We start from the raw sequence: 22,951 nt of genomic DNA on the forward strand, positions 1-22,951 counted from the left end.
CTCCATGGATTTAATCAACTGGCCCCACCAAGCCAAGTCACAGGTCAGATCTGTGGGGCCAGGCTCACTAACAATAAGTTTTTCTATGGAAGATCATTTGTTTCATGAGATTTTTAAATTTAAATGCTGCTGAATTACTCACTTTGAATAGTTTTTAATGCTTAAAAAACATGTTCAAGTTCAAATTATTTTCATTCTGAATTTCAACTGCTGAATTTTTAAGTATACATTATGTTTAAATAAAATAGAAAGTGCATTTTCTGGTTGTGGCACATAGGACTAATTGCAAATGCCTTGGCAGTGGGCATCTTCACTACAAATTTTTTCACATAAATTTTACACTCGCGACCTATGCATTGATTTATGTATTGTATCGGCAACTTCTTAATAAGTGGGGAGGGTACTAGGCTAATCTATTTTGAAGTCTAAGGTTACCTTATGTAGTAGTAGTCTTGTTACTTAATTACAGTGTTCCAAAAAAGCAAAAATAGCATAATAATTATGTGAAGTCAAGTGATAGAAAGAACGAAGGGCACTAGAAGGATGGAGGGTACGAGTGGGAAGGGCGCTAGGCTAGTCTATGTTGAAAAGGTTGCCTATTGTATTTTGACTAATCCAAAAACATAAATTTTGTCTTCTTTTTAATGACAATAGAAGATGTCAGTCTGCCCCAGGGCAGGTGTGTAGTAGCTTACCACTACTGTGTGGGGAGTGAATGAATAATGCTCTGTAAAGCACTTTGGGTGTCTTGAAAGGTGCCATATAAATACAGTGATTAATTAATGAATTCATTCATTTATCTTGTTGACATGTTTTGGCTGCTGGCTTTACACCATCTTCAAAACTGTTACAACTGTGGAATTTGAGGGCTTGAAAATATTTCTGCATAATATTTAAGGTGAATTAGTATTTTGAATTTTAAACAAATTTTAAAACACACTGAAAATGTATACTTAAAAATTAATCAACTTAAATTCAGAATAAAAACATTTCAAACATGAGTTAAAACATATATTTTTCATATTTTTCACGTTATGAGAAATAAAAATATTAGTCACAAAATGCATGCAAGGTTAAGCAGTAACCTCTTCATAAAAACAAGTAGCAGATCTGCCACCAAAAAAGCCCACAATGAGCCCTTTCTATAAAATTCTCAGCACACTTGAGCCAAGATGAAAAGTGCTCATTTGAAGACATTATTACAATAACTATTTATATACTTACAGTTGGTCTTTTTAAGGATGAATGTATTTATAGTTTGGTTTTACCAATTCTAATGTTTACGTTGAATAAAATAGACCGGTTCAAAGTTGTGGTCTATCAAACACTGTCATTTGATATGACTTTGGTTTGTGGTCCTCGTGTTGATTTATTACATTTCCAGGTAAAACTGCCAAAGTATGTCATTTTACGATAATTCACAATCCACATCAGGTGAATTTTGGATTGACTGGTTTGTTGACAAAGTTATTGGGTAATTTAGCGCAACCACAAAATAAAAAGCCAATACAAGTGCTATTTATCTTTCCACAGTGAATTGGTATTTTCTATTTTTTACAGTGTTATAAGTAGATTCTGTCCAGGTTAAACCAACAATTTATTTATTTTTTGCACTATTTTTGGTGTTGTCATTTCTCAAATCTAAACCCAAGTTGCTTTAGCGGGAATATCAAACTACTCTTTTCTAACCTTCTTACTGACAACGCTTTTGGTCACATAAAAGTAACATAAATGCATCTTATGTTATTCAGTCCATGTTTTTATTCATAGTTTACAAAGTTTAGAAATATAGGCAAAACACTATGTTTGGGGCATGAGAAATTTTCATTATTGCTATTTTCTGCTGTTGTAATATGGCAAGATCAACGGCCTAGCAACTAATCTATCAGTCAATCAATCAAAAGAAAGAGTCAGTGGTCCAGAAAACAAAACGAGTTGTTCACTAAATGGGAATACGACAACACAAGTTAAAAATATGGAAATAATAAATATGAAAATAACCAGTACATTTAAAGGTGCACTTTGTAACTTTTATAATGAGGGTCTTTGCCTGAAATGTTCCACAGTATGGAATTAAAGAAATCTACTTTGCATTACCTCAGTAGGTGTTTGTTAGCCTGATTCATCAGCCGGTTTCACTTTTTAGAAACTGTCTGACCTTGCAGCGTTAGAATTTGTTCGCTCGACGGTAGGCAGGTACTTTTTTATTTAACCAATCGCTGCTATTTGGTTGTGACATATGTAAGGCGCCGCTAACGGGGCTAACTGGTATATTAAGCTTTTCCCAAATCCCGTAGGAAGAAGGGCAATAACGTCTTTTCCCTTGTTTTCACCGAAAAAATTCACCGAACATTCTCTTTGTTCCAGCTTTAAATCCTTGATCTTGGGAATCGTTGCCAACACAGAATGTATGTCTCTTCACTGAGTGGCTGGTGCCCAGACTCGTACTTCCAGGGTTCTTCCAGGGTTCTTCCAGGGTGTATTCCGGTTCCTGACCTAGTCGCTGGAGAGAAATTAAATTGAGCAGATGCATTAGGAGTTTGTATTGCTCATAAATATCTTCACTGAATATCATCGAAATACACTTTGAGTGTGATCGGGGTTCCCTCTCCACAGATCTGACATGTCATTTGTCCGTTTATCTCCATGAATAGACAAGATTAATGCCATAATGAGTAACATTTCAAGCAAAGCAATAACAACATCTCATTGAGAAAAGTTGCACAGTTCAAGATATATATTAAAAGTAAGATAAAGATTATTATTCTTCATTGAGTGGATCGTCTTGTCTTCACTTGGACATAACTCAGTGTACTAGAATAGCAAAACCTTGTCTGAGCCCATGTAGTATAGCACAAGTACAAATCAATAAGAAATAGAAAGTTCATTCAACAAGTTTTCTCTGAGGGCCATTTGTCCAAAAACTAATTTACTCTGAGATTGTATTGCTGTTATTTCCCACTATGGCCAGTCCACTTCCATTCAATTGGTCTGGCAATATCTTTCCTTTATCACAATCTCCTCTTTTAGTGACAGTGGGCAAGGCCAAAGAGAAAAATGTGACTCCGGACAACAAGCATAACAGTAGGGTAAAAACGTATTTATAAAATCAATACCAATTTAATATACTCACATACCAACGTAATAATCATAAGTGTAGTGTTGACTTCATGGGGAAAAAAATCTTTAGAAACTTCTATAAGTTGGTAACATTTGATGACTCCATAGAGCAGATCATTAATTCTCAAACTTTTCATTTAAGGTTAAGGTTTTTCAAGATTTTCAACAACTGTGAAATGTTGAAAGATCTTAAAGGCCCATACTACACTATTTTCTGATCTATCTTACAATGTTTACTCATCTCAAACAAACCTGGAGTTGTGTTTTGATTCATTCACACATGTTAAACACACCCCTCCTTGAACCGTCACCTTATCGTGGTGGAGGGGTTTGAGTGCCCGAATGATCCCGGGAGCTATGTTGTCGGGGGCTTCATGCCCCTGGTAGGGTCACCCAAGGCAAACAGGTCCGGGGGGACGGGTCAGACGAAAAACGGTTCAGAAGCCCCTATGATGAGTGTACCAGCAAGGCCAGTTACGTCGCCCGGATTGGCGTCACCGGGGCCTCACCCTGGAGCCAGGCCTGGGGTGGGTGCTCGCCAGCGAGCGCCTGGTGGCCGAGCCTCCCCCCACGGGGCTCGGCCGGGCTCAGCCCGAAGGAGCGACGTGGGGCCGTCCTCACGTGGGCCCACCACCCGCGGGAGGATCCATATGGGGCCGGTGCAGAGAGATCTGGACGGCAGTCGACGGCGGGGGCCTCGGCGACCAGATCTCCGGACATGGAGACTAGCTCTGGGGACATGGAATGTCACCTCGCTGGGGGAGAAGGAGGCTGAGCTTGTGCGGGAGGTTGAGCATTACCGACTAGATATAGTCGGCCTCACCTCCACGCACAGTTTGGGCTCTGGAACCCAACTCCTTGAGAGGGGCTGGACTCTCCATTTCTCTGGCGTTGGCCGCGGGGAGCGGCGGCGGGCTGGTGTGGGCTCATTGCCCCACAGCTCAGTCGCTGTGTGTTGGAGTTCACCCCGGTGAACGAGAGGGTCGCGTCCCTGCGCCTTCGGGTCGGGGACAGGTCTCTCACTGTGGTGTCGGCCTACGGGCCGAACAGCAGTGTTGAGTACCCGGCCTTCTTGGAGTCCTTGGGAGGGGTACTAGACAGTGCACCGACCGGGGACTCCGTTGTTCTCCTGGGGGACTTCAACGCCCACGTGGGCAACGACAGTGACACTTGGAGAGGGGTGATTGGGAGGAACGGCCTCCCTGATCTGAACCCGAGCGGTGTTTTGTTATTGGACTTCTGTGCTAGTCACAGCTTGTCCATAACGAACACCATGTTCGAGCGCAAGGGTGCCCATAAGTGCACGTGGCACCATTTCTAGGCGCAGTCAGGGGTCGGAGGGGGTCCGGTTTGGGGACCACAGGATTTCTTCTGCAGGGTGGCTGGGCGCTCCCTTAGAGATAGGGTGAGGAGCTCAGTCACACGGGAGGAGCTCGGAGTAGAGCCGCTGCTCCTCCACGTCGAGAGGAGCCAGTTGAGGTGGCTCGGGCATCTGTTCCGGATGCCTCCTGGGCGCCTCCCTCGGGAGGTGTTCCGGGCATGTCCCACCGGGAGGAGGCCCCGGGGAAGACCCAGGACACGCTGGAGGGACTATGTCTCTCGGCTGGCATGGGAACGCCTCGGGGTCCCCCCGGAGGAGCTGGAGGACGTGTCTGGGGTGAAGGAAGTCTGGGAGTCCCTGCTTAGGCTGCTGCCCCCGCGACCCGGCCCTGGATAAGCGGACGAAAATGGATGGATGGATGTTAAACACACAAACATATTTATGCATAGTTAAGGAGGATTGTGATGTGGTAATACATGAAGTGCTCCACTGTGTTTTTAAACCCCACACATTTACACTAGATATCATTTGGATCATTTCAGCCCTGGAATTGGTAATGTCTACTAAACAAAAGGTAAAAAGTTTCTGTTAGCATGAAAACTAAGACTACATGACATCACAAGGTGGAACGGAGCATTTTGAGCTTTGGAGGTGTAGTCACACATAATAAAGTGTTACTCAAGCATGTGTGAATGAAACGAAACACAACGCCAGGTGTGTTTGCGATGAGGTAACAATATTATAACATGGCTTTAAGTTCACGCAGGAATTTTTAGCATAATATAGGACCTTTAAATGATGACTAGGGGTGTGTTTATTGAAATATCAATATATTGTATCATTTAATGTGATGATACAGTATCAATATCATGGGCTGCTGTACCAATATATCACCAAGAGTATTTTTTGGTATATTTTACTAAATTATTTTGTTACAGCGCTACAGTTTTGTTGCTTGTTAAGAGGAAGGAAACTCATTTATACGACACATTTGACATTTTCACGGTTCTGACGATTAAAATGTTTGTGTTTCGTATTAACTTTGCTCATGAAGTGGTTTAACAAAGACTTTTATTATTACAGCCATGATTTAGCCTTTATTTTTTACTGAACCATATCAAATTGATTAGAAATATATTGTATTGAATCACATCAAATCGAAAGTTCACTGTATCGAGATACGTATTGTATCGTGGCCTATGTATCGAGGTATGTATCGTATCGCCAACTTCTGAATGATACCCAGCCATAATGATGACTGAATAAAGGAAAGGGCCAGTGGCTTACAAATAGCTTACAAAAAACACAGCGCTAAGTTTGTTATTGAACTTATATATCGACATGGAGACAAACAGGTGATGTAAGAAGCAGCAAAGTCAAGTTTTAGCACAAATAGAAGAATTACCAATACTCAAAAATCACATGAACAGGGCATAACTGGACCTTAAATAGTTTTAGAACATACTATAATATACTATAACAGAACTAGCATAAGGCAAAGTAGTAATATTAAATAAACTACCGTTATCTTATGCAGAAATTCATATTCTATTGTCTAAAAATATGTTTTATAGTATAAAAATTGGTAAAGTAGTGTAACAAGCCTTATCTCTTAGTTTTACTAGTATGAACACAGCCTTTGTCTAACTCTTATACAAAAATAAATCTATAGCTGGACTGCAAATGCATGAGCACCGCCCACCAATAACCACAGCTAAAAATTTCCACTACTACTACACTGTACATATAGGTTATATTTTTTATTTATTTTGGACGCTTAATTCACGGATGATTTAATTACTAAAATGTAAATTGACATTGCTTTAAGACAGAAACATGACTGAATGAACATGATGAACATTGACAGGAGATATTAGAGACCATTTTCATTCATATTTCGTACATTGCAGAAAAGTGCTGGCACTGCAGGGAGCCTAATAAGGAGTAATTCATTTGACGTGTACAAAAAGCATATTAACAACTAGTCCATCACAGTAATAAGCAGTGAACACTTAGACATGCAGCTCTATGGAGTAAATGGGTCTGAATTAATACAGGCTATTCCATAAACAATGACTGCTTTTAGAAAACCCAGAAGAGAGTAGCAGGAACGAGTGAATCATGGTTATTTATGTGGAGAAACGGAGAGGTTGTACCATGTAACTGTTACCGCAACGACAGCAATGACGAAGGGCAAACAAAAAGTCTATTCAGAGCTATTTAAATGTGTCTTTAAAGTGGGACTCAACACTAAATTAACTTTTTTTTGCTACTAAATTGTCTATATAGTGTTTTAATGACATTCTGTACTGGTCCTAGTATTTTGGGGGGTAATTTGCATACTAGTACATTTGTGAAAAAAAAAAAAAAAAAAAAGCCAGGTGTTTGTCATTATAAAAGTATAGACTCAAAAATATCACAAGCAAAAACAGAAGAAATCTAATTATAATAAATTTTGAAATGCATGGTTTATATTGTAGTTTATCATCATACATTTAATTTTTAGATCAATTTGGGTCATTTTAAGTTGCTATGTTTGCATAACAACTACACTACATATAAATTATAATATTTTTATTTACATGACCTGTTATGGAAAGTTTTTAAGCACCGAATTACATAAACGAGAACATGCTCAATACTCAAATGAAGCATGTACTGAAATTTGTTGACAGGAAGTGAGTTGGCAAAGGAAATAGTGGTCTCCCCTCACCGCAGTTTGAATGTCAAAGCATCGTATGTAAATCTATTATCACTGTGTAACAGACCCAAGTTCTGGGCCTGTTGGGCAGATTAAATGTTTCTTATAAAACACAAGGAAAGAATTAATATTTAATTCTTACATTGTAACCAAAATACGCTTATCAGTTTCTACAACCGCAGCTGGTCTGTTTTTAACAAACTGTCTTTACTGTATAACTGCCACCTTAACGGCTCCTCAGTCAGTAGTAACGGTTACTACCATGCAATTCATGGTAGTAACCGTTACTACTGACTGGCTTTTAGCTTTAGTTTAAGACCCTTTTTAACTTTTACTTATGAACTTAATCTTTACACTTTTATAATCAAAACGATGTCGGAGCACTTTTACACATTTGCAGTTACGAAAACGGGAGCTTAAAATAAATGCGCAATAAACTCAAAATGGCGCCCGTAGCTTTGCTTTGACCTGTCTTTTCATGTCTATTTACATGGTTAAACTTAACAAAAACACAGTATTTAGCAACTGATTTATACCCTCATGACTAGCTGTGTTTATTACTTGTTTATGACCCAAATGATGTGGTTTTTACTTTGATACTGACCTGTAAAACCCAAGGAAAGAATGAGACAGGCAACCGTCAAGTTTCTCTATGCCTCGCTTCTGCCATATTGATTGATTGATTGATTGCATTTATATAGCGCCTTTCAAGATACCCAAAGCACTTTACAGTTCATTATTCAGTCACTCCACACACTCAGTGATGGTAAGCTACTACTGTAGCCACAGCTGCCCTGGGGCAGACTGATGGCTGCCAATCTGCGCCATCGGCCCCTCCGACCACCACCATCACTCACGCTCACACCACTTTCATACTAGGCAATGTGGGTGAAGTGTCTTGCCTAAGGACACAACGACAGTTTTTTGCCACTGGCGCCCCCCTGTGGCACCTGGAATTGGAGAGGAGGACCTCCGACCTCATAATACCCTCTCGAGTAGTCATGCGCCACCTACTGGCGTGAGGGTGTAATTACAGTTATTTACTACCAATACATACAAAAAATAAAACATAATGTGAAAACACATTACTGTGTGTCACAATTGGCATCAAATTGTGTTGCATTTAAGGATCCAGGGATTTGATATATGATCCTCTAGTGCCACTGAATTGAATAGATCATTAATGTTTTTTAGTACAATAGTAGTACAAATATCATGCCTATCATACATATACAACCTTACGGATACAATTAAGTTATAATCACCATTGTATTTTGTACAAGCGTAATGACAATAAAGATGACTCTTATCTCATTTGCCTGATCATATTTCTCAAGTCCTCTCTATGACATACCCTTACACTTCCTGTCAAGTGAAATGAGGAAAACCACAAATGACCACGTGACTTACAAACGTGTGTCTCGCTTTCACACTAGTTCGAATTCGAAAAGGTTTGTATTTGACACTCCTGCTGACAATAGTGAAGAAATACTTACTTAGTTTTAAAAGAGAAACAGGAAGTAGAAAGAGGAAGATAAAAAGGAGGAAGAGTGGACGGACGTGATGGAGGCAGATCGCAGCAGCACCGGTCACAGCACGGACACCAATGAAGGTAAGTTTGTTCAATTTAAACTTCCTCATTACTGTCAAATATCTGTACTGTAAAATATCTTGTAAAATATCTTTTAAATTTGGTGAAAAATATCAAATTGAGGTCTGTTCATTGTTGGTAAGTTTTCATTAACCTGTTTAATTGCTTAACTGCATTCATTGCTTAATTCTGAATGTCTGTTTTTATTCTTAATGTTTTGTTTTGTCTGCTTACTTTCTGTTCATTTGACTGTTTATGTTGGTGAACAATTCTAGGTTATTGCTTTTAAATAATAGAATAGAATAGAAAGCCTTTATTGGCATTATATACAGTACAATGAGATGGAGAACTGCTCCTTCAAAGTGCACACAGCGCAGTATAATAAAATATAATATCATAAAACTAAAACTACTATAATAAAACTTGTGCAAAACCCCTCAGGGGTACACAGACAGACAGACACATACCATTAGAAACAGACTTAAGACTAAAGTGACTTGAGTGGCTAGCAGCATTAAAATTGTAGCGATAACACTGGCACTGACTTTGCAAATTAACAGTTCTCAGTGCAAACTTGAGTTTAGTGGTGACAGCTTTGGGAGAGAAGCTGTCACCTGTCTGTTTGTTCTGGCTGGTATGGACCTGAAGCACCTGCCAGAAGGCAACAGGATGAAGAGGTGAAGGCCAAGGTGGGCATTGTCCTTTATGATGTTCCTGGCCCTGCTGAGACACCCGGAGTTGTAGATGGTGGATATGGAAAAGAGGGCAGCCAATAATTTTCTGTGCAGTGTTGGTCACCCTCTGCAGACGCGTCCTGTTGGCCTCTGTGCAGCTCGAGTGCCACACTGACACAGCATAGGTCAGCAGGCTCAGAGGTGGAACAGTAGAAGGTCACCAGCAGGCTTGTGTTTAGTTGCTCCTTCCTGAGCACCCTCGGAAAGTCATAATAATAAGCAATAATGTAGTTAACACTAAGGACTACTCAAGTTGTCAAGATATTATCATATAACTAAATTGTGACATATGACATTTTTACAGTTGTTGTAATGCATAAACTAAAGTAATCCTCCAGCTAAGGTACTCCTGACCATGTAAACCAGCTCAAGACCTGGGGATGGGTCCACTGCTCCAGTCAGGTTGCCGTAGACCCTGTGTAGAACGGGTCAAATGCAGTGGACACATTATTGCCTTACCATAGAAATAATTCCTACAATATTCCATAAACATCTCTTGAAAGGTTATCCTGTATCCTACATTATGAAGCAGTAGGGTACAGTAGTTTTTTGTTTTGTTTTGTTTGTTTATAAAAGCAGAAGTTGTTGTGCCATGTGCTCACCAATTTAATTTAATTAACCAAAAAAGTACCAGCCTTGGTTTTCCAATCTTTTAAAAATAATTTAATGTTTAATTAACTGGTGAAGTTGGTTATCAAGCACTACATCTGTGCTGTTTTACCCTCAAATGGCATTGAACATGTCATTTATTTAACAACAAAGATTATAATACATTTGTGGCCTTTTAAAAGTGAAGAGTTTACAGATAAACAAGTTATTAGGTAAAATGTCCTTGTACATTTTGCTCACTTTTATTCAAAACTTCTAACCTGGATGTAGCCAAAAACTTCTCAGCCATAAATATAAAAAATACAGGATTTTACTCACAGATTATTGACTCCAAATCAATATATGCCTGTCATGTATTCAAGTCTCAGTGTATGCATTTTTCCCCATATTAGTTTAATTTTAAAAAGCCTTTCATCATTAGTAATAGCTGATAGTTGATGGCTTTTAAACTTTGATTTTGAGGAGGTGATGTTTTGTCTAAAGATACATTTGAAAATAGTATTTAGACTATAATAATAAAACAACAACAAATGAATTAAAATACAGTGATATCAGGGCACAGATTTTACAGTACGTTCACCACAAGAAGATTTTAGTAACATCTATATATAAATAATAATATATAAATAAAAATAATAATTACTTTTTATGCATATGGTTGATCCAAAACTGAATCATACTTGCAAATGTATACTAAAAAAATAGCACTGTTATAATCTTTTGAATGTTCAAATTGCATTGCATTGCAACTTTCCCATTATACCGTATTTTTCGGGCTATAAGGTGCACTTAAAATGCGTTAATTTTCTCAAAAATCGACAATGCGCCTTATGTATTAATTCTGGTTGTGCTTACTGACCTCCACTGAGTCATGTCCATTAGTCCGACAGAAGCTGACCAAATCAGTGCACAAGAAGGTTTTTTTTCAGTGTTTATAGTTTATGCAAATTATCCATGTGGTTTTAAGTTTTGTTTCTGGAAAACGCAAACAAATGTGGCAAAGCTGCATTAAACACATTATTACTCAATGTATATATTTTGGATGAAATGTTAAATTATATAGTATTTATCATGTAATTAAAATACACTGTAGCATCGAGAGCGGCCAGGAAATGGGTGGTGCCGATAGTTGGGGGTCCAGCAATAAAAGTAGGTAAGACACGCCCATCCAGTGTTGTGAGTGTGGCCTGCACTCAAGTGTTGTAGCCCTGTGTGCCTCGAATGTATTGAACCGCTTGGATAAAATAAACTTTGCAAAACGGAATCATTCGCCTGGATTATTTAAGAGTGCAACATATGTTTGAGTGCTCCTCGAAGGACATAAACTTAAATTATCCACCCACATTCACATTCATAGTACACAATCACCAAGGCAGGGAGACAACACCGGGCGAATTACGCCATGATCTGCCAATGGATGGTGGATGCCTAGGCTAGGGGATCAGTCTCAAGTGTTGTTTGTTTTGCTTAATGCGCTTTATAATCCAGTGCATTTTATGTATGAAAACAGGCCAGAGTATTCAACATTATTAATATTGCAAAATTATAATCCGGTGGGTTTTATAGTCCGAAAAATATGGTAGGCTTATTGGGATTATAGTTTTACAATAATCTATACACTGTTGAAATGTAATATCAAGTATACGGCTTAATACAAGTTGTAATAATTGGCCACTTCTGTTTTGTCTTTCACAGCTTATCCAGTCCGCTGCACTGAGGAGCTGCTTCTACCTTTCTTCAGAGACTACAGTTTACAGTCCATCATGGCCACCCCTGCGTCTCCTTCACCTCATCACACCCCCCTTTCTCCCATATCTGATCTCCGACTGGTCCTACTGGGCAGAAAAGGAGCTGGAAAAAGTGCAGCGGGGAACACCATTTTGGGAGCTGGATTTGAATATGGAAAACCGACTGAAGAATGTATCAAAAGACGTGCGGATGTGAACGGGATTAAAGTGACAGTGGTTGACACCCCGGGATGGGAATGGTACTACCCACTCAACAGCACCCCGAATTGGGTCAAACGCGAGACTTTACGAAGTGTCACTCTATGCCCCCCCGGGCCTCATGCCATTTTGCTTGTGCTTAGATCCTGCGCTTCTGTCAATGAAGATTACATTAAAGAAATAGAGGAACATCTTTTTCCACTTGGGAGAAACATTTGGGAATACACAATAGTGCTATTCACAAGAGGAGATGAGTTAGGATTGGTATCGATGGAACAACGCATTCAAACTAGTCCCGGACTGCAAAAGCTCCTTCAAAAATGTCAAAATAGATATCACGTAATGGAGAACAGGAACAAAGAAGGGACACAGGTTAAAGAATTGATAAAGAAGTTGAAAGAAATGGTGGAGAAGAAAGAAGCGAGGTGTAAACACGTGAGTATGGACGCTGCAGTGTTGTCAGAGATGGAGGTGGACGGGACGAGGAGAGCAAGAGAGAGGAGGAAGAGACAGAGGCAGATGGAGGCCCAGGCGCAAAGAGGGACCATCAAGACCGCTCTGATCAGTGAGTTTTTTTAACACAATATGTATACAAGTATTTCAAGAACTACTAGTTACTACTGTAACTTTTTGGTTGGGGGTCTGTCTCCTGCCTGAAATGTTTCCCAGTATGACATTACACAATCCTAATCCTAGTAATCCTACATTTATTCAATTACAGGTGGTTTAATCGCCTAGAAAACAGGCATTCTGACTGTGAGTGGGGTCAACTTGCTGCAGATCTGACATGTAACTTGGTGTGGTTTGGTCTCCATGAAGACATACTATAAAAAACTAAATCTAGCCAAGTTAAGATGACTTGAATTAAGAAAGTTTTATCATGAGCTGAGTAAATTTCACTTGACAAGTAAAATGATCTGCCAGTGGAACAAGATTTTTTGTACTTAAAATATGAAAATACATTTTGCTATGCTTAAGATAAGAAAAATTACAACTTTTTGCACTTAAAATAAGAATCAAAATCTACTGTTGCTTGAATTAAGAAAAACAAACTTATTCAATTGGTAGATCATTTTACCTGTCAAGTTGAATCTGCTCAAATAAAGTCAAATGTACTTAATTTAAGTCATTTTAATTCAACTAGATACTGTTTTTTTCCAGTGTAGAAAGGTTTAATACCATATGTCAAATGTATGTGACAAAGCAATAACATCTCCATGGAGAAAAGCATTTGATGGGCCCTCCACCAGAAAAGTTACACAATGCACCTTTAAGACTCTCTTTGTTTAAGTGCTACTTTTAGACCCCAGGCTTCATGTCATTATAGTGGTAAGAATAGGTTAGTGCAGCAGTTACTCGATGTATGCAAAAATATTGAAATATCGATATATCGTATAGTTTAAGTTGATGATATAGTATTGTTGTAACTTGAGATATTTACACAGAAAGATTTTTTTTAATGATTAAATACCAGTGCATTTTTTTACATACAGTGCCTGTAACACGGAAGTAAAACGACATTATTAGACAGAATTATCAGTCTACGTCACTTCACGTTCTACTGAGCATGTCTCCTGTAGAAAGGACCGCTGTCCTGTCTGGGATCATGTCAGTGTCTTATAGGATTTCAGCAGATTTCAGGCTTTCTCAGGGACGGGGCTAGTTGTATCGATCAAGTATGAGATGAGTGGATGTCTGGCTACTGAAGTTTGAGCCATTTCTTCTTGTTGTTTATTTACTCACCTGCATTTAACACGTTTGGGTCATTAAAATGTATCCCACTCACTAATGTTAATTTAGCATCCTAACTTATTTTATCACATGGTAAATAAACAGTTTTAGGGTTCAGAGTGTGAGAGAAAAGTAATGACTAATAGTCCAGAAATCATGGTATATCTTTTGAATAGGAAGTCACAAAATGTTGCATATAACTAGAAGCAAAAGCCCATGAATAAAAGATGGAATTATGTGCAATAATATTAAAAACTTAAACCTTTCTTTACCTCTTTTCTGTAGGTGACAATCTGCAGTTGTCCGAGTCCGACGGCCACCACTCCTTCTCCAAAACCCCTCGTCGTCTTCCGGAAATCCGCCTCGTTCTTTTGGGAGAGCGGGAGACCGGAAAGAGCTCCGCTGGGAACGCCATCTTGGGTCATTCCGACGTATTCCAAGCTGGAACGGTTACAGAGGAGTGCATTCGTCAACAAGCGAACGTCTCCCAACGGCACGTGACTGTAGTGGACACACCTGGATGGGAGGGAGGCGTCATGGGCACCACACCTGAACGAGTGAAAAGAGAGATAGTCACGAGTGTTGGTTTATGCCCGCCAGGTCCTCACGCATTTTTGTTAGCGTTACGAGTCAATACAGCGGTTAGAGAAAGTCATATTTGCAATCATTTAGAGCTGTTAGGAGAGGACATTTGGAGATACACAATTTTACTATTTACTCATTGTGATCAACTACGAGAGGGGGTTAGTATCGAGAAACATATTCAAAAAGGCGGGAAAGAGTTGCAGATGCTCTTGGAAAAGTGTAAAGGAAGATACCACGCCATGAGCTACGCAAACGGGTTACAGAATTCAACGCTGGTGACGGAACTGCTGGAGAAAGTGGAAAAATGGCCACTACAAATCGATGTGAGGCATTTTCAGGGTTAGTCCAGGAAGTGAAGACGTTGACCAGGCAAAAAAATGAGAAATACAGCCAGCGTTTGAAAGAACTGCAGGAGAAGATGTCACGACAAGAGGCGGAGCTTAAAAAACTGAGAGAGAGGGAGATGAAAAGTTTGAGGTGGTTTTTTGAACGCAAGAAAAAGTCCAAATCGCCCGGGAATCTGAAAAAAGAAGAAGAGGAGGATGAGGAAAAGAGAACTGATCAGAATGTTGAAGAACTGGAAGAAAGGATGAGAATGATGATAGAAGACAAAGAAAGAGAAATAATAGATTTGAATGTGGAGCATGAGAGGATACTGGCCGAGCTACACAAAAGTAAATGTGAGTCTGAAGAGGCAGGTCTTAAAGTTGAAATGAGAGAAAGAGAGGTTGAAGAATTGACTGAACGAGCTGACGAGCAACAATCAAAAATACTTGAACTTGAACGCATCGCAGTCGGACATGAACAAGAGAAGCGACAATACAAAGAGGCTTTCAAAGAGTGCGAAAACATAGTACAAAAATTACAACAAAATGTTAAATTGGCGATAAGTGAATGCGCAGAGTGGAAGGAGAAAGCGGCAAAGTTAAACGAAGACTTGGAACAAGCTAGAAAATGTTATGAGGATGACGTTGAGAAAATAAAACAAGAAAAAGAAATGGCACTAAACGAATTTGAGTTTAAAATGTCGAAAATTGAAACCTTGCTACGCGAAAAGGAAACAGAGGTTGAACAAAACATAAACTCGATGAACGATGAAAAGCAGAAAGCGTTGGATAGGATTGAAAATAATAAACAAGAAATGCTAAAGAAAATGGATGAGATGACTTGTCAACATAAAAAACAGTTAGATGAAGTTAGGTTACTTTCGGACAATGAGATGAAAAACAAAATTAGCGAAATGGACACTAAGTTAGAGATGTTGAGGATACAGCATTTTGAAGAAACTGAACAAATTCTGAAGCAACATCAAACTGAGTTGAATGAAAAATTATCAGAAAACAAACATTTAAAAGACCAGCTGGCAAAAGAAGCTAAATCTAACATGGAAATCAAGCAGAGAGAATTAGCTGCAATGGAACAAAAATATTGTGAATTGATAAACGAAAAATCCAGAGAATTTGAAACTGAAAAGCAAACCATTGTGGAAAATCAAAAACTGGAAATATATGAGAAAAATGAAGAAATTATTAAGCTAAGTGAGCAAATTCAAGACAATCTGAAGAGACAAAAAACTGAAATTGAAAAAATGAGAGAGGATTTTGCTAAAATGTTAGAAGAAAAACAAAAAGAGATAGCGACAAGGCAATTAAAGCATGAAGAAGAGCTGAAAGCAAAAATGTCAATATTGGAAAATGAAAAAGAACAGCTTTTTATGGAGAGAGACAAGGAGATTCAAGAACTCAAATGTGAATATACCGATGAGATTAATGGGAAAAATAAAGAAATTGAGAATATTTTGAAAGAAAAAGGAGAAGAAATTGAAAAACTTGTAACTGACATTGAAGAACTGAAACAAAAACAATTGGAAGAGTTGGATTGTATGGCAGGTGTGCAGGCAAAACTACAAGAGAGAGAACAAGAAATATTTAGGTTGAAAGAGTGTTTACAGGAAGAAGAGAAGAAACTACAAGAATTTCAAACCAAAAAAGACCAAGAATGGAGACAGATTGAGGAAAAATTGGTTGAGAAAGAACAATTAATACAAATGCTCAATGAGAAATTAAAAGAAATTGAAGAAATGTTGCAAAAAAAGGACAATGAAAGAGGACAGATGTTGGTAAACCAGAAGAAAGAGGCTGAGCTCCAGCTGGAAATTCGTAATAAAGAGATAAATGAGATAAAACAAAAACTTTTAAATGAAACTGAGAGAAATGCTGAAAATGAGAAATTAGTCAAAAAACTGACTAATGAAATTGCGCAAATTCAAAATGAAGTTATGTTAAAAAAGGAGGAGTATAAGGAAGTTGTAAAGATGCAAGAAAGTTATGTCCATGAAATTGAAGAGTTGAAAAACTGTGTCAGAAATTATGAAGAGGTTGAGGAGGGTTACAGAAACAAAGAAAGAGAAATGGAGGAGAGACTGGCCGAGAAGGATATAGACTGTGATCAAATGAGACTCATAATTGAACAAACAAAAGCAGAACTGAATGAACTGACACAAAAAATGGAGAGAGAGATGACAAACTTGATCCAGGAGTACGAAAGAAGTATAGAAAGAAGAAATCAAGAACTAGAGATTATTGTCAATGAGAAAAATGAAGTTATACAATCTTTGCAACAAGAAAAGCAACAAAAAGCATTGGAAGTTATGGAAAATTTACAAGATAGTCAAAAGAAAGTTGAGGAAATGGAAGGAAAAATGGCAGAGGAGATTCAGAAGCTTGAACTAAAATGTAAAATGTTGAAAGAAGAGTATGAAGCGAAAGATGAACAATTTAAACTTAAAGAATCAGAATTTGACACATTTTGTAAAAATTATAAACAAGAGATTTTAGAGTTAGGACAAATCAGTAGCCACCTACAAAAGGAAAAAGAAGATTTGAAAAAGGACTTTGAAAAGCAACTTGCAGTGTTAGCAGAGAAACTAGAGAAAGATGAAGAGGAAAAACAAGATTTGGAGCAGAAATTTAAAGAAATAGAAATTTGGAAAAATGAAAAACTGAATTTTGAGGAGCAAGTGCTGGATTTTGAAAAGAGGCAGGAAGAATTAGTCCAGTGGGAAGTAGCTCTGACTGCAAAACAAAACAAACTCGATGAAAAAGATTGCGAGAGACAAAAATATTTTGAACAAAAGGAAAAAGAATTTGATAAAATGTTAGAAATTCTTGAAGAAAAGCAAAAAGAGTTAAATTTTCACGGGCAAGATTTGCAAAAGAAAGTGAGAGGGTTGAAAGACCAGGGGAAAGAGCTGAAAGACAAAGAGTTTAATTTAAAAAATCAAGAGCAAGAGTTGATAAATTGGACATCGGAGCTGAGCGCACAAAACAAGCATGTCAGCTATACCACGCAACAATTGAACGAAATGGGCCAAGAATTAGCATCGCTCAAACAACAGCTAAAACATAAAGACCAAAAGTATAGGCTAATGTTTGACAATTTAAATAAATGGGAAGTTAGTCTGCAAGAAAGAGAGACGCAGCTAAGCACAAGGCAAAATCAGTTAGATTATACACATAAGGAAGAAGACTTTATGTACCAGGATATCGGCAGAAAAGACAGGGTACAGAAAATGGCTGAATTAGCACGTCCGAAAGGTAATAACTGTCACTTTGAAACACTACATGAGATGGCAGAAGAAAATGAAAGTATGGAGTCGCAAAATAAACAGGAAGTAGATAGCGGAAAGGTTATCAGTGACTTTAAAGGGCTTTCAAAGAGTCCCAAAAACTACAAAGAAACCAGCGATTTGACTATCTTAATGTTAAGGGAAAGCTGGTCAGCACGTTCGCCATCTGGGGTTCGCATCCTGGCAGGAAAACAAGAAGAGATGTCGCAAATAAACGGTGGAAACTTTAGGTATTGGAGAGGGGAGATAGAAGGAAGAGAGGTATCAATTGTTGAACCGCAAGGAGTGAAATGGCAAGATTGTACAAATACTTCAAGAGAAAATATACGAGAAGCAGTAAGTTGGTGTGAATCAGAGCCCGATATTGTGATCTTAGTATGGCCTGTTTTTCTAACCTGCACAGAAACATACAGAAAAGCTATAGAATATAATCTTAATTTAGTTGCAAGTGACATTTGGGACAATGCAATGGTGCTGTTTACATGGGGGGAGACTTTAGGAGTGAATATAGAACAGCATATTCAGAGAAATGGGGAACATAGAAGGATAATTGAGAAATGTAAAGGCCGATATCATGTATTGACAAGCAAGAAAAACAACTCAAGCACTGCGAGATTGTTTGAGAAAATGAATGAAATTGTAGCAATAAACAAAAGAGACGATTTGGTAGTAACAGACTAGGCTCAAGATAATTAAGTTTTGCAAATATTTAAAGTCAATGGTACTAAGTGCATACAATTACAAATGATTTTATCCAAACAGCTATTTTGAAAAGCTACCATTTGGTAAAAAAAAATAAAATAAAAAATACTACTTTAACATCATTGACTAGGATCTTGCTAATTTGCGACTGCCAAAATCCAATAATTAATTTGACAATTTCAAATGAAGCAAGTCAAAATCACTAGCATCTTTGTTCCCAGATAAAATTATTGTTTTTGTAGGCCGCTGGAGATTGGTTGGGCTTACGCGCTCTATTCAACTGATTAGAGGGTGCTAGCTTTCATTTTAAATATGAATTTCATGATAAGAGTGACAATACAAATGCATTGGTGTGCTTGTGTTAGATATTAAATGGTCTTTTGAGTTTTCTATGCATGAAATGAAAAATGTCTTAAATTGCGCATGTCACGTTGAGATGTATAACAACTGTAGAAACATATTATTTACTTTAAAATATGTTTGGCTGCGTGGTTTCATTTTAATATGTAAAAATGTGCCTTATGACGGAAATATCTATGAATAAAATTACGTAGCCTCGACGCGTGATTCATTTTCATACAGAGCAAATAAAACACCAAATAAGAAGCAACGTGCAATGATTTCAATCACGTAGTTGGACCACACAAGCACAGAGTGGACACGAACTTACAACACAGAGTTACAAGACGAGAACAGGGTCTTTCAAAATCTAACTGAGATCAAATGTAGTCCAGGTAAAACTTAATTTGTGAATATGATGATCTTTTGATATTGAAATTGATGATAATGAATCCACATTTACATCACAGATAAGAATGTTTTGGAAAACAGAACATAGTTTGTATAGTTACAAAACTTACTAACTACCTAAAGACACAAAAAAGTTTAATAAAAATTGAGACATAATCCAATCTCAAAATTCATGCTGAATTTTTTCAAAAAATAAATGCAAATAATTAATTAAATTCATCCATCACACTTGACTAAGATCACAATAAATATTAAATATATAAAAAACAAACAACTTTTCCAAGATAAAATATTAAAATTGATAGATAAATAGATTACAGATAGATAGAGTACTATAGCAGCTGGAACGAAGCTCCTTTTAAAACGATTTGTTCTAGATCTTGGGACTAAAAGCCTCTGAAGATTCCTAAAATGCTTTTAAAAATCAATACCAAATGTAGACTATTACGTTGTTGGTTTTATTTTATTTAGTCCTGATGTAGACTCAGTTGGTACTGCTTTAGTTGTGGTTTATTCCTGGTTTATTCTTGGTCTAGCTCTAGGTTTAATCCGAATTTTAATATGGTGTAAGTACAAGTTAGAGCTCAGTGCCACAAAGCTACTGTTCCCCATTCTCTCCACCAGATGGCCACCTTGCGCTAGCCACTGCATCACGCTGAGTGGCAATCAGTGTTGAAATAGTGTTGAGAGTAGTCCCTGACAGGGAGTTGATGGCAAAATAGTCTAGTCAAATATTCCTTTAATCATGTTTTACAATTTTCAGCGCAAATGGCTATACTTTTTAAAAAGAAAGGAGCACACATACAAAGCATGACTATCACGCCCGTTGCTCCTTCTTGACTAGAGGCATTTCAGGAGAAGCAAAAACCGTCTCGCAATTATAACCCCATGGTGCCTCCCACATGCGGCGCGGACCCCTGCTTTGACAAGTAAATTATGACTCTTGATGAGAGGAGTACAGCTTTTTCTGAACGCAATTTTTTGACAGCCGGGAAAATGCGCGTTTGGATATATACAACAAGTTTCTATCAACCCTTTTCGAGGCCAGATGCAACATCCAAAAACACTCATGTGCAATCATCGGGCTAATAATTATGGAGTGTGTGAGTGCTGGTCTCTATCTCCAACATGGCAGAAATGTTTTTTTAATCTGTCCATTCATTCAGTAGGAAAAAAAAAAAAAAAAAAAAACCTTGTGCCTTTTGGAGCGATAGATGAGAGGGTGTAGCATGTCAAGATGGATCTAGCCGTCTTTGATCATCTCTGCGGGGTGGGCACTGTTTTTGAAAAGGCGAGAAGAAGACGGGGAAAAAGTTGCCAAATTACGGTTGTTGATGCACACATAATTTTCATACATTTTAGGCGTAATGTTTTTAAGATACCTGACAAAACAGCCATAAAGTGTCATTTAAAATACGCCCTTTGCACTTTTAAGTCCATAGATTTATCCATCGCGTAGCTAATTTGGCACAATTGATTATAAGCTGGGTTGATTACACACTGCAACAGCTAGCCATTAGTGATTTCACTTTCTTCAACAAATCTCCAACTTGGTTCATTATTTGCCCACAAGTTAATTTAACTTTCTTATCCTTAAATGCAATTCCTATATGATTTCGTTCATTTGAATAGGCTTTATATGCATCATTTACGATAGGCAATGGGAGGAAGATGGCAATTCCACACACACAGGCGACGCAGGGATATCTCATTATTGTTATGTGGACCATTCAATTAATGTTGTTTTAGAGCGGAAGTTAAAGCAGTACTTTTATGCACAAATTGATGTTTTAGTCCGGAAACTTTTACTTGTAAACGTGTTAAAGCAATGCAGAATGAACAGGGTCAAGGAAGACTTAAAGATTCCTATGTTCAAAGGAAATGTATTTTCTATCAAAATAAATGGACCGGTTTCTGTACTGTGAATGCCAGAGTCAAGAATAATAAGAAAGCATTTGAATCACGCATAGAGTACAAGTTAGTTATAAATTACACCTTCGCTTTGTATTGCAAATATAAAGAAATGTGGACATCAAAACAGCGTATTATGAGTCTTAATACAGATATATGCAAAGGATATGTCGAGTTACAGTTTATGAATTCTTTTTATATTAATTTTCTGAATGGACCAAAGTAAAAGCAGGACATGCAGGCGTTTGTTTTTGCCTTTCAAGTTAAATCAATAGTTTTTCTTGCACAAAAAGGAAATATTTTAACCTTTGTGGACTTGATAAGCAGCGTCAGGGACATTCAGGTATGCAGATAAGAAAATACGAAGTGACTTTTGACCTTACATGCCAAATCATACTTTCTTTTTTGCAGCGAAGGCCATAATGCATCTATTCAGGAAGCCAAACGCAACCAGAGGATAGCAAAAGTTCATAGGTCAAAGCTTGCAAATCTTTATAGCGATGAATGGTGACGATAAAACCATCTCTGGGCACTCTCGCGTTGGTTTTAGCTAGCATTTGTGAGGATTAACGCTACGTGCTAACCCTAATTTATCTTTATTCAGAGCCTTTTAGCACTTTTGGACACATTTACATGCACTGCAGCAAGCGCTTACAGTCAATCACAAATGTTAGACACAAAATTATGAAGCGACGTTAAAAACACAAATTAATGGTTCATTGCTGATTTCTATTAAGGTACGTGCACTCTCATTTGAATAATGGTCTTTCTAGCAATGTTGTGTTTTTTCCTTGCCTGTACTTGACCCGAGAAAGGAACAGACGTGATTCACCTCCATTAATATTCAAGTGGGCCGTAATACCCCGCGTTTATTTTGAGCTCTCTGTAATTAGCACAGCAGTCTGATAAATCATGTTTTGATTGTGAAAAATGAGAGGTTTTGTTACAAAGGAAACATGTCAATGTAATACAGAGACAGATGTTTCAAGGCCTGAGTTTGAAAGAGGAACAATAATTTTATCTGCAGCTCATGAAAGGATCAGGATACTGTTTTTTTGTAGAATATCAAATAAGAGTAGGTTTTGATAAATGTATATTCAGCAGAACTAGATGCTTTGTCTGTCAAGATAATAAAAATAAGATAAAAGTATTTGCCTTTAGAAGCTAGTCCCAAGCCAGGTTAAATTAAAGAGTTATGTGAGGAAGAGCATCTGATGTAAAATATTTGCAGTAACACTTCAGAACAAAGTATTTGTTAATTATGATTTCTTTTTGTCTTGCTTCACTGAAGGGACATTATGTAAAGTTCTGATGCTGGCACGTCACCTTGATGACTCAACGAAAAAACAAAGTTAAAACCATACTTAGGAGCATTCTCTATGGAGACAGATCTTTTTTAGGCCTCACTGTGGAGTTTTATTGTTAAAAACAGTTCCATGGAAACAAGCAGAAGGAAAACCTCCTCCAGGCTGAATAAGAGTTAGGTCTCTGGAGATGCAAGCCCTCTGACAGTAAGGATGCATGTTTTTTAGTGCAATAAACCAAAAACATGATTTTATTTAATCTAGTTTGGTAAAAAAAAATCACATACTGTGGCTTTAAGGGTCATTAAATGTAAGAGT

At 37.8% G+C, this 22,951-nt stretch overlaps 1 protein-coding gene across 1 annotated transcript; it reads left to right on the plus strand.

Annotated features, from left to right (window-relative positions):
• Positions 1-8,524: 8,524 nt before the first annotated feature.
• Positions 8,525-19,228, plus strand: si:dkey-185m8.2 (trichohyalin). Its single transcript, XM_020936435.2, is given in 4 exon segments — positions 8,525-8,754; positions 11,772-12,587; positions 14,039-14,635; positions 14,638-19,228. Coding segments are annotated over 4 exon segments (5,472 nt in total). The 5' UTR covers positions 8,525-8,705; the 3' UTR covers positions 18,648-19,228.
• The last annotated feature ends 3,723 nt before the right edge of the window (positions 19,229-22,951 follow it).

The sequence above is a fragment of the Boleophthalmus pectinirostris genome, unplaced genomic scaffold (assembly GCF_026225935.1).
Source record: "Boleophthalmus pectinirostris isolate CB_2022bp ecotype Guang Dong unplaced genomic scaffold, ASM2622593v1 HiC_scaffold_20, whole genome shotgun sequence".
Classification (NCBI taxonomy): Eukaryota; Metazoa; Chordata; class Actinopteri; order Gobiiformes; family Gobiidae; genus Boleophthalmus; species Boleophthalmus pectinirostris.